The sequence below is a fragment of the Protopterus annectens genome, chromosome 8.part0 (assembly GCF_019279795.1).
Source record: "Protopterus annectens isolate FY-2018-M chromosome 8.part0, PAN1.0, whole genome shotgun sequence".
Classification (NCBI taxonomy): Eukaryota; Metazoa; Chordata; order Ceratodontiformes; family Protopteridae; genus Protopterus; species Protopterus annectens.
The window spans coordinates 1,240,192,544-1,240,205,795 of record NC_056741.1 but is presented as its reverse complement, the minus strand read 5'-3'; the positions used below and the strand labels follow the sequence as shown (position 1 = coordinate 1,240,205,795).

Here is a 13,252-nt window from a genome sequence, read left to right as displayed (position 1 = left end):
GGTGGAGGAACCGCCTCAGAAGAGACCGTTGCACTCGCAGTAATTTTTGGCGTGGAGTCGGTGGAAGTCGCGGGCCAAGGATGTCGGTCCCGGTCCTTCCGTTTTTTGGAAATATGAGTTGTCGGTTGTTCCGACGGCATGGTATAGGAGAATTTGTCGCCAAAAAAGTCTTCAGCAAACTCTGCCCGGCGCCTGAGAGTGCGCTTATTGAAGCAAGCACAGGCGGCACAGGCTGAGACGTCGTGGTCTGGGCCAAGGCAGGGGAGGCAGTAAGAATGGAAATCCTTATGAGGTATTTTTTTACCACAAGACAAACAGTTATTAACTTTTTCAGTTATTTCTGACATCGGCTGAGGCAAGAAAAAAGATCCCCAACAGGGTACTTAGCTTTTTTGATGACTTCGGATACGAAAAACACAGGAGCTGACCGACCGGCACTTGCGAACTGCTTCTGCTTCGGGCACCGCGCGGCAAGAAAGACTGAGGAAGATGGCGTCGGCTGATACTTTTATACCCCTGCCGCTCTGACATCGGGGAGGAGGCGATATCAGCTGACGTCGGACCCAGACTTTGGAATCTGGCCGACCGAGGGCTGCCTGAGGCAGGACAACCCATATGTAAGGACTGCAGTTGCATTCTTGGAGGACATCTGAAAGTGTTGACAGCCTGCTCTGAAGAGCAGGAATTTTCTGCATGATTCTCAGATGTGGGTGTGGAGGTAGGCATCTTTTAGGTCTAGTGTCACAAGCCAGGCGTTTTTTGTCAGCATAGGCAGGAGCTGCTGCAAAGTAAGCATTTTGAATTTGGGGACCACCAAGGAGGTATTCAGTTTGGATAGATCCAGGATGGGGAACCAAGTGCCCTCTTTTCTGTGAACAAGGAATAGTCCGGAGTAAAAACCTTTTCCTGTTTGATTTGGAGGGACAGATTCTACTGCCCCCTGTGATATTAGAGTTTGGACCTGTTTCAATGCCTCTGTCCACTGGTTTGAGGGGAGGTCTGGGTACGCTCTTGGAATTGGGACTTTGCTGAAAGAGAATCTGTATCCCTGAAAAATTATTTTTATGACCCATTGGTCCTTGGTTATAGAAACCCAATTGTCTTTGAAGAGGGTGAGCCTTCCTCCTAGTTTTTGATGAGTGAAGAGATGGCAGAGCAGGGAGGGAAAGTCATTGTGAGTGCTTGCCATAAAAGCTTGGCTTAGAACTCCCTGCCTTAGAGATGGAAGTGGATAGGGACATGATTGGCCTGTCCCTGCGGGGCTTACCTTGGTCAGCTGGGTGCAGGGAAGGCCCAGTGCTTAGAGGGAAAGTTCCTGCTGAATCTGGGAGGTTGAACTTGAAAGAAATCTTTTACCGTTTACATAGATTTTGCTTTGTCTTCCATCTTTTTGAGCACTTCTGCTTTTTCCCCAAACAGGCGCTCCTTGTCTAGGGGTGCATCAATAGGTTTAGACTTGACATGATCAGGGAGAAGTAGTTCCTTCAGCCATGCATGTCTCCTAATAACAGATCCTGTCACTGCTGCCCTGCTAGAGGCTTCTAGGGCATCATATCTACATTGTATTGAGTGCTTGGCGACTTGAAAAGCAGAGTGTAGTAACTCTGCCAGCTCCTTTGAGTTGGCACAGTCAGGAGAGGAAGCAATCTTCTATTTCAATTGTTCCAAAGTGTGTTGTTGATATTTTAACATATGGAACTGACAAGTGAGTGCTCTGATAGCTAAAGTTGCAGAGGTGTATACTTTCTTACCCCATCTGTCCAGAGCTCTGGAATCTTTGTCAGAAGGAAGAGGATTCTTAGCAGAACTACTCTTAGCTCCTTTGGGTCCCTGCGTAATGACCTCAGGGTCTGCAGCAGGATTCCTATACAGGTATTTGTGAGAATCCGGTACTCTGTAGTACCTGTCAGGTTTACTTGGAGCAGGAGGCAGGGCATCAGGGGCTAAGCTGGATTCATGGAAAACATCTTCTACCACCTCCAAAACAGGTGAGATGGCCAGGGGTCTGTACTAGGGCAGGTCCAGAAACTCGCTAAGTCTTTAAGACTGTGGGAAGTCTTGAGATCCCATTGGCAATGTTCCTTGAGGGAATGAAGGTTTTCCTGAAAAGAGAGGTCCTCTGGAGGGGATGTTGTTCCTCTTCAAAAGTACAATAATCAGATTCCTTAGACTCTTGGTCTGTCATAATTTCTGGAGAAGGATGCCTTTTCCTTTTAAGAGTGGGGGCCTGAGTACCTTGGATAAGGGGAGATGAGATCCTCAGCCATTTTAAGCATTTGAGCTTGGGGTGGGGGAGCAGTAGCAAGAATGTGGCTAGAAAGATTCTAGTTGTCTACTGATGTACTATGTTCTTCATCTGTAAATATGTTGTAAGTAATTTCTATGTTAAATTGTTAATCGCTATGTAATCCAATGTAACTACTGTCTGTTTATTTTACTGTGGAGCTTTTCTCCCCAGGCCTCCGCTGAAAATGGACCCACGTCCAGTCGGACACTCCCGGTCAACAAATTTAAATAAAATAAATAATAAATAATAGAAGCAGATTTCCTAGGAGTGGTCTGGCTTCTAGGCCTGAGAGAATCAATCAGTCTCTGAGAAGTGGTAGTCGGATGCGAAGACATTGTTTTTTGTCTAGATCTGGTAGTGCGAAAGGCCTCCTCGGAAGCTGGTGCCTGTGTCACGGCTCCGGACCCAACTGAGGCAGACATTGCCAAATGCTCAGAAGACAAAGTAGATTTTTGTGGCATACCAGACTCCAAAAGGGTTTCGGCAGAGGCCTGCATAGATAACGAGTCAGGCATCAGGGGCTGCGAAAGCGCCTCACTGAATTCCGGAGAACTGATGACTTGCTTAGCAGTAGCGTCGTCGGAAGGCTTAGCCTTGTGTGGCCTGTCTCTATCTTTATCTTTACATTTTTTCAGAGTATTCACAGATTGTTGGCTGATGAACACCATATCAGAATTTGAAGGCAGAATAAAATAATTGTCTACAAAAAGAGCTATATGGTGAATGGTTCTTGCATTAAAGGGGGCACAGAACTGGCAATGAGGGACGTTGTGGTCTGGGCCTAAACAAGTGATGCAGTAAGAATGAAAGTATCAGTGTGGGAACTGCTTTCCACAGGCTAGACAACTGTTAATTTTTTTGGACATTGGTTAGAGCAAGAAAAAAGGATCCCCAATGGGGTACTTAGCTTTAGACATTTTCTGCTGAAATTCAGCTTCTGGTAGCAACCAACCAGCACTCATGCAAACTGCTTCTGCTATGGGCTCCACGGCAAGAAAGACTGATGTAATGACATTTGCTGCCTTGCTTTATAGCACTGACACTCTGACGTCAAACTACGGGTGATGGCAGCCGGCGCACAAAAACATTGACTCTGGTATTCGGGCCGACCAAGCGCCACCACAGCAAGGATAACCCACAGGTGATGACTCCACCAGTGAAACATGAAAAGCATCTGCAATTTGAGATGGTATTTGGCTAACACCTTTGAAACTTCCTGCAGGCACTCTTCCCCCACCCCCTCAGCCAAAGGTGAGCATGTTCAGAAAGGCAAACCTGAAATGTAAACAAAGGCTGAATCAAAACAAAAAATCCCTGAGATTGTGCCTTTAAGTGTCTTAATGATTTCAGGATTATATATTTTGCTGGTTCCTTGCAATACATTCATCTGTATTTAAGATAATTACAACAGGTTTAACTGCAGCTCAGTGATACAATAGTTAATGGTACTACTTCACATTGCTTGATCCTCTGGTTCATTTCCCAGTTCAAATGCCTTCTATACAGAATCCAGACTTCCTTCCTGCATCTGTATGACTTCCGCTGGATGCCCCAGTTTGCCCCCACACATCATAGATATGAATGCTTTTGAACTGATGGCCTACAGATGTGTGTGCGTGTACATGTGTGTGTGTGTGTGTGTGTGTGTGTGTGTGTGTGTGTGTGTGTGTGTGTGTGTGTGTGTGTGTGTGTGTGTGAGTGTGTGTGTGTGTGTGTATGTGTGTGTGTGTGTGTGTGTGTGTGTGTGTGTGTGTGTGTGTGTGTGGGGGGGTCTAGGTTACAACGTCGACAGATGAGAAGACTGACAGCGAAATCACCGACGCCAGAAGATCGATGGATGAAAATACCGACGCGGAGAACACCGAGATGGGGAAAGGATGTGTAAGTATGCGGTAGTGACGGACGTTAGGGTGCGAGTAAGGTAAGTGTGTGATGTTGACGGTCTGGAGGGGTAGGGGGTGGGTTAAGTGAGTTAGGGTTAGGGCGCGGGTTAGGTAAGGGTGCAGTAGTGAATGTTTTGGGTTAGGGGCGGGTTAAGTGAGTTAGGGTTAGGGCGCGGGTTAGGTAAGGGTGCAGTAGTGAATTCTTTTGGGTTAGGGCCGGGTTAAGTGAGTTAGGGTTAGGGCGCGGGTTAGGTTAGTGTGCGATAGTGACGGACCTTAGGGTTAGGGTTTCGGTTAGGGTTGTGGATAGTTGTGTATGTAAGGTTTAGTGTTTGTTTGTTAGGATTTAGGTGTGCTTGTGTTGTGTGTGTGGTTTTTGGTCAGGGAATTTGTTTTATTTATTGGTTGTTGTGATGATGTGTTGAGTGTGCGGTGTCGTGTTTGTGAACTGTCGATGATGTGGTGTCGGTGATGTCGTTGTCGATGTTGTGTGCTGTCGGTGTTATAACCTAGAACCGTGTGTGTGTGTGTGTGTCTGTGTGTGTGTGTGTGTGTGTGTGTGTGTGTGTGTGTGTGTGTGTATGTACATTTTATGATGGACTAGTCTCCCAACCTGGACTGATGTCCATGCCTTACATCTGCTGTTTGCAAGGTTAGGCTCAGGCTCTCATAGCCTTAAACAAGATAAAGTATCTACCAAAAATAAATAAATAAACAAATTAACAAATTACAGGATTACTGTCACTGATTTGCAAATCAGTTTCTTTACATTGAGATATTCTCCTGAAGTTAGGTAACATAATCCAGTCCACTAATGACAAACATTCACTTAACTACACCAAACTTGGGATAACCTCAGATACAACATACAGCTAATTTTAACTTCATCAAATAAGTTGTTACTGTCTCTTACAGCTACTCATCCATGTTCACCAGCTATATGTTATTAAAACCCCAAGGTAAACAAATTATAGGTGTAATAGCATATACTTTGCTATGGTGTACCTTTAATATAAAACAATGTATTCCCTTACAGATAAGTTCATGCTTCATAAATGAAATTTGCCAACTATTTTGGATTGGAATAACAGTGGCATCCCACCCAAATATTTGTTTTCTGACGTATTAGACTTCCAAATAAAGAGACAACTCTTCAAAATACATATTATAGGAGCCAAATAATGTCTTAAGGCTAACATTTAACTTTTAAAAGCTGTAGTTATTGTACTCTAGTGTCATTTGATAAACTGAAGGAATGCTGTCCTTCACACCATTTTTAGGGTTTTCTCTGATGCAACCGCTATTTGCAAAGCATGGTTTAGTGTATTTATAAGAGTAATGTTTGGACGTGATAGTAGATATTACTAGCAAGGAGAAAGTACAGTTCTGTAAGTAAACGTACCATAATAGTAAATATTCGAATAATGTCTGTTGCAGTAGACAAAGCTGTACAAGTAGAATACCATAGCTTTTAAGGTTTGGCAGGAGGAAGAATTAGGATCCGGGATCTCCTGGAAAATTTATTTTATTTTTATTTTTTATTTTTATTTTTATTTCACATTTGTTGACCAGGCTAGTCTAGCTGGATACATGTCCATTTTCAGTAGAGGCCCGGGGAGAAAACCTCCAAAAATAAAATAATACATACATTAAAAAGTAATAGCAGATAAAACTTACAAAAAACTAAAAAAGCAGTTCTTACAAAACATTTTTATATATATATATATATATATATATATATATATATATATATATAAAATACATTAGTCTTAGCAAGGATAGAATTAGCAGTAAGCATGAATGGGTATTGTACATGAGATACAATATCGGTGTATACATACATTTTATCTATAATAACATGGTATTTTGATTCTTAAGGCAAAAATGATAGAGTTAGGAGTAGTTGTTAGTTTAAAAGGAGAAAAGTTAGTCAGGGTTAGTACAGGAGCATAGCCAGTGTGTCTTAAGAAATAGCTTTAGATTCTTTTTAAAGAGCGAAAGAGAAATTAGTGTTGTGAGTTCAATGGGTAGTAAGTTCCATAGCTTTCCTACAGAGTTAGAGTACAGAGAGTCACCTACTGAGTGATTGGATCTTGAAGTATTGATCAACAGTTTATCTGAGGAGCGTAGGTTATTATTATTATTATAAGGTGTAATGATGGAAGAGAGTATAGGAGTGTTGGTGGGTTTATACAGGGCATTGTGGACTATGGGTAGCTGTAGAAAGTGAAGCTGTTTCTGAAATTCTAGCCAGTCTAGTTGTTTTAGATTCAGACAGTGATGAGTTCTGAAAGGAGTGTCTATGGCAAATCTAGCAATATTATTATAGGATTTGGCCAGTTTATTGAGGTTGTTTTTAGAAAAGTTAGTATATATAGTTAGTATATAAAGGCTAGTATATATATATATATATATATATATATATATATATATATACAAAGCTAAGTCAAACCCATAGCTGCTGGACATGCTCCACTTAAAGAAATCGCAATCCCCACGCTCTAGGGACCTTAACCTTGTCACCACAATAAACAGAACATGCTGGAGGGATAGATTCCTGTCCCAGAGACTTCCCATACTCTGGAACAGACTACCTATCTATGTCAAACAGAGCTCCTCATTAGCACTCTTCAAGAAAAATCTTGATGATTGGATGGGAAATGATTCACCCCGGGGATCACTTCTGTGGCTCTGCTCGACAGGGGCATAGGAAAATAATTTTCTTGGGTAGCGAAAGCCAGGGTACATTTTTTGGCTAGGCTTGTATGGGCCCTAGGGCCGATAGCCTAGTACCTACCTATGAACCTATAGGGGAGGCACAGAACAGAGTTGAGATTAAGTGGGTTCGGGCTGTAACAGTCCTAGCTACTGGAGTTAGAAAGGGCTTAATTCTGTAAAGGCATCCCAGTTTTTTGTTCACTGATTTTATTGTGTTGTTTATATGGGTATCAAAGTTGAGGTTGTTGTCAATTGTTATTCCTAAGAGTTTTAGTGGTTGGGTCAGGAGAAATGATAGTGCCATCATTTGATAGAAGTGTGAGATGGATAGGAGTGGATTTTCGGGTAGGTGTGAAAAGTAACAGTTTAGTTTTTTTGGGGTTAAGGAGGAGGCAGCGGTTTGAAAACCATTATTCTACAGTATTGAAAGCTTTTTGAGTAAGAGATTTAAGTTCAGTTTCAGAGGTGGCTGTACAGATAAAAGTAAAGTCATCTGCATATTGAATGCAGGTGGTGTGTGGTATTGCTGACTGAAGGTCATTAATATAAATGGAAAAAAGGAGTGGACCTAAAATGCAGCCCTGAGGAACACTGAGGGAGATAGGAAGGTTATTAGACAGTTTATTTTGCCAAAGTACCGCCTGCTGACGTTTTTCAAGGTAAGATTTGAACAAATTCATGGCTTGGGGATCAAGTGAAAGGGATTTCAGTATGTGTAGGAGGAGTTGGTGATTAACCATGTCAAAGGCTTTCGATAAATCAATGAAGACTGCAGAGGAAAGAATATTATTGTTACAGTTTTTGTTGATGGTGTCTATGAAGGATAGCAGGGCAGTGGTGGTACTGTGGAAAGGTCTGAAACCGTGTTGACAGTTGGCAAGTAAGTTGTGATGGAGAAGGTGTGAAAGTAGTTGCTTATGGATGCATTTTTCCATTATTTTTGCAAGGGGAGATAGCAGGGCTATCGGACGGAAGTTAGAATACTCATTGGAGTATCCCCCTTTATGTAGTGGAATGATATGGGAAATCTTCCAAATAGATGGGATAGTTCCTTCATTTATGGTTCTGTTGATCAGAATAGAAATGGGGTAAGCTATGGCTTTAACTCCTTTTTGCAGGAATTCTGCTGGGAGTTGGTCAGCTGAGAGGAGAAGGGAATAAATGAAGGAAGTAGACACTGGTTGTAAATGAAATGGTGGAGGTGGGATAGTGGTAGAAGTAGGCAGATTTGAGGTATCAGGAGAAAGATGGCTAGCAAGATTTTGGATAGCATCAGTGAAGAAAGAATTGAAGGCATTGGCAGTTTGTAAGGGATTGTTAGGGTTAGAGTCGAGTGGGTTGGGAGTGATTGATTGACCTGGGTAAAGAAGTTTGTTAATGCTAGTCCAAAATTTTTGTGGTGCCTTGTGGTAGTTTTGCTGTGTTTGAATGTAAAAGTTCTTTTTGTCTAATAGGATGGCTTTTTTGTGTTATTTCTATGTTGTTTAAAGGTTTGGTGATCTGAAGGAATTTTAGTAGTGCACCATTTTGTCCAGGATTTATTTCGAAGACAGATTTTTTGCCTAGTATTATTGGTGAGCCAAGGTGCTGGTTTAGTTTTATTTCTAAGTGAACGTGATGGAGCGTGTTGATTTAGGATTGCTAGGAATATTGTATTGAAGTATTCTATGGCTTCATTAAGTGGAAGAGATTTTAATGGTAACCAATTACATTGTTTAAGTTCAGTTTGGAAAAGTTCTAGGTTAAAGTGCTTTTTCGTGCGTATTGTTCTATAGGAGAAAGGGAAAGTTAGGTTGGTCTTATGTCTGATAATATAGGTTAGTGAATGGTCACTGAGATCATCTGAGAGGGTACCTGCTTTATACATTTGATGAGGACTATTAGTAAGTATCCAGTCCAAGGTACTTTCTTTGTTGTTGGTTCTATTAGTTCTGGTAGGGGACTTAATAGTTTGTGTAAAGCCATAAAGGTTAATATGGATGGTTGGGTATATTTTACTACAGGTCATCCAGTCTACATTGAAGTCTCCTAGGACTACGGTTTCTTGCCATTAAAATGGTCCTAGCAATGCCTGATCCAAACCTGGAAAAGGAATCTAGTTTGTAATGCTTTGTAAACGTGTACAGAGGACCAAGTTTCTGCCTCTAGAATCCAACCCTTTCCAGAAAGCCATCGGGGTGGGGGGGGGGGGTATTAAGGACAGAAACTCCTTAAAGCAAATAGTCCTAAACGTTTATTTGACTGACAGCAAGTCAAACATTCACAATGTCGATATGCAAAATATATATTCACATTGTAACACAGCAGAGATAATACATTATTAGGAAAGAACAGCAGTACATTAATTTGTACTTTTTAAAGGTATCGGTGATAAATTTACTATTTTTATTTATTCCCTCCAAGTTCAGACCACTTGCGTCAAAACAGGAATCTTATAAATGTGTCCTTCCTTTTGCAGGAATTTAAAATATTCAGTAGATAGCAAACAGCAAAAAAAAAAAAACAAACAAACAAAAAAGATTATTCCTGTGTAACGTCTGATGCCCTTTGGAGTCCTCAGCTCAAGATGCGAATTAGTTGTTTGGTACAGTGAGACTTGTAACATCTCTCATACAGCTGCACACACTCCTCAGAGCTCCAAATGATATCACAAAGTAGCACCGAATTTAGAAAACCAGTGACTAAAAGTTCTACTATTGAGCAATTAAAATGACAACAGAAGGAATTAGCAATTTATAATGAGCATAGCAGGACTAAAACATAAAAGGTACAGGTGTTGAGTGGTAATAATTTTTACCATTACTAACATTTAGAAATGCAATCTACTGCATATCTGTTATCAGATGTGATTACAGTAAATAACACACTTCAAGAAAGTATAGAATTTTGACAGCAAATTTTCAATTAATTTCACTGAAATTCCATAGTAAACTGACCATCTGAGCCATTCTTACAGCACATCATTTACCAGTAACATCTAGTGATTGCTGTAAAAGAAATGGAAGTCATAAGCATTTCCTAGACGATGGTTTGATTCTCACAACCATGTAAATACTATGCAACTCTTAGTTAGTCAATTATGTATAAAAAACTGTTTGAGCCTACTCTGAAAACTGGCGTTTGTGTCAGCAGATGTTACTTAACTGGTTACAAGAATATAAATAAAAAATACAGATCATAAGTAAAACCATTTCTATGTGTCAGAAATGATTTAAAAGACTGATTGCTTAACTGTATTGATTACATTTTGTTTTCTTACACACACTGTGGAACACCTTACCTACTTAAAGATGGTGCAGAGAAGAACAAGAAAAGTCCTCCAATTGTGAAAGCAACTAGCTTGGGATCAGGCCCTGTAAAAAGAAAGGAAAAGTGAAATTTAAGGGCAGTCTGAGTCCAGACCAATAAATATATACAATTAAAAAAAGGAGAACACAAAAGTAAACTGTCTCAGATAACAGATCATATTAAAAGGAAAGAAAACTGAAGTCTAAGGAAAAGATGAGTCCTGACCAACAAATACACTAAAACCAGTGAAACCCCAACTGTGACACGTCCCAGACAATGGGCCCCATAAAAAGGAAAGAAAAGTGAAGCCTAAGGACAAGGTAGTCTCACCAATAAGTGTGCTAAAAAGGAAAACACAAAAAGTGAAATGCTTCAGATTTTCTGCACAAGTATCTCCTACCCCACGTTGAGGAGAACTGGAACCAAAATTGTTGAAAAGGAACATCTTGCTATCACTTGCTATTGTCATTCCCTACCTTCTGTAACCTTTGCTTGGAAAGCCATGAAACAACTTCACACTGTTTTAACTAACCTAGAAGTTTGTATTCTGAGTGTGCCAATATGGGGAAATCTTCACCTTAAAAATGAGGTTTGACACTGCACTGAGTATCTTGGATACAAGTACTCAATAATATAGGTGAATTCATAGGTTCTGAGACAGAAAGACCCCATTTTAGAACTTTTCTAGAGCTACACACAAATATGTATGTCTCCCACCAGGATTTCTAGAAGTATTTCCAACTAATTTTATTTCCTCACCCTGTATAGGGATGTATACATACCTTTATTTCATACAGCCGGGCAACTTAGGATACCTTATGCTCTGAAAAGTCTGCAATGGTTCATAAGACTCCCATTTTTATCAGCTGCGAGTCAAGGATAGGACTTCTGACAAATTAACATATAATCTTTTTACTTCTGGCATTGAGAATATTAACTCATACCAGCACATTTAATCTTGAAAAAGCATTCTGTAACTCCTAGACTGCAAAACCTCCAAATTAGGTTAGTTTTTAAGGCTTACTGTATGCCAGCCTGTTTGTTAGAGAAAGGCTATTCTAATAACAATGTTTCAGCAAACCATCTGGGGGGTTAACGTAAATTACATTCAAATAATTTGGGATTGTCTGAAAATAGTCTTCATGGTAAATGACTGTGGATTTACTAAGAAAAACTGGATATTCCTCAATCCCACAACAAAGATAGACATGTATGTTGTTGGAACCAAAAGTTCTGGCTATTACAGCTTTCAGTGATTACAAGTCTGTTCATTACACCTGAATGTAATCCACCATGGGATTTATCTGTCACAAGATTAAAAGTTTATTTTTTAATAGTATGCCAATCTCCTAAAATAAGGATTTGTTACATGATTCATCACTTGCTTATCACAAACTATAGTCCTCTTTGTGTAATAATTTGGTACCTTTATGGAATCATTTACATTTGCTCAGGTGTAATAGTTTGTTATAGCATGGCCCTGTCTTTTACTGCAGCTTTCTAGACCTGTATTCCAAGTTTAACCCAGGATGATATACTCAGGCTGCATGTCTGGACTTAACTGTACCTAGATGGAGTACTGATTGGATATTTTGTCCTGTTAAGCCTCTAATTAAGTATCATTAATCATGTTTTCAACATGTATTACTGGCTATTAATAGTAGCTATAACTTCATAGTAAATTCATTTACTTTTGTGTTTTTTGTTAATTGTTTACTTGCTACTGTTTGAGAATTAAAAAAAGTGAAATGTTCTAGATGTATAATAAGCACTTGTGAAAAAGTTCTTGTAAAGCATATTATGAATGTATTTCAGACCATCACATAAAAAATTAACAATGACAAGATTTTCTGTGAGTCTTCAAACACAATATGAACAACTTACAATAAATTCCACTGTGACAAAGTTAAAATCAAGTCCCCTTCAATTTATATCTTTTTACAGAAGACCAAAATGTAGGAGCTCTTAGACTGAGAACATTTTCCATCACAACCTCTCTTTTACAATTACTAGTTCCATAGTTCCGGTAGCCTATTGAAATAGTCCCTCTGATCTGACATGACCATCACAGCCAGTCGCTCTTCCTCACCACATTACTATGCTGCACATAATTTGCACATTACTCCTTTCTACAATTTACAGAATCTTTCACAAGGTCACTTGTAAATAATAACAGTTTTCCAGCTTTTAGGAACTGCTTTTCTGTCCTAAGGACTGTAATGAACAAGTACCAATCTGGAGAAAAGGCAAGCTTGTTATGCACCATTCTTATGTCACAAAGGTGCTTAAAAAGCTTTGTCAAGCATGTCTCACTGCTGTTAAGCACCAGTCTCACACCAGTGCATTAACAGCAGTCAATGGTCACCACAGTGCAGTGTGCGGAACCCCTCCCCCTCCCAAAAAATTTTAAAAATGAAATACTTCATTCAGCCTTTCTTTCTTAGCTGAATGAAGTTTTATTTCCTTTTTTTTTAAATTGTTCAAAAGCTTTTTATTTTCCCACCATTGTTTCGGGGGTGGCCATTTTCTATGGGGCAGCAATACATGTATTACAGCTTTCAAAGATATAAAATACTTACTGCTTTTATATTTTTCTCTGACTTTTGTAGTAAATGGAATGAGTTTAAGCTTCATGTACTACAAAATATTATGACTGTATCTTTTCAAACATAACCTTCTTTGTTATGTGTTCTCAACATAGATGTTAATAAATTCACCTCTCAAACTTCACTCTCAAGATTAATTTCAAGGCATTCGTGTCTTGAATACATAAACTGGTTATGATCAGAGACCCGATCCATCTACATTCCAAGTGCAATAGCTACATATTAAACTTCTAATTTCTGGTGATGGTAAATAGCTACACTTCAGATTGTGAACTATGAAGTACTGTACTATGCCACCCACATATGCAAAAACATCTTCAGTGGTCATCCCTGGTACTGTGACCAAGTCCAACTTACAAATCACCATTGCAGTCACAGGAATACATTTCAATATTTTTTTTTCTACTCCATCTACAGTTGTCGGTTCTAGTGCGGCAGCCAGCTTCATGCCAGTATAATGAAGTCTATGA

At 39.7% G+C, this 13,252-nt stretch overlaps 1 protein-coding gene across 1 annotated transcript in view; it reads right to left on the bottom strand.

Annotated features, from left to right (window-relative positions):
• Nucleotides 1-13,252, bottom strand: part of LOC122809330 (nuclear envelope integral membrane protein 2-like) — a 789,373-nt gene that overhangs the window by 416,448 nt on the left and 359,673 nt on the right. Inside the window, exon 4 of the mRNA XM_044080732.1 lies at nucleotides 10,169-10,241. Within this exon, the coding sequence (XP_043936667.1) occupies nucleotides 10,169-10,241 (73 nt within the window). The remainder of the gene's footprint in view (nucleotides 1-10,168; nucleotides 10,242-13,252) is intronic.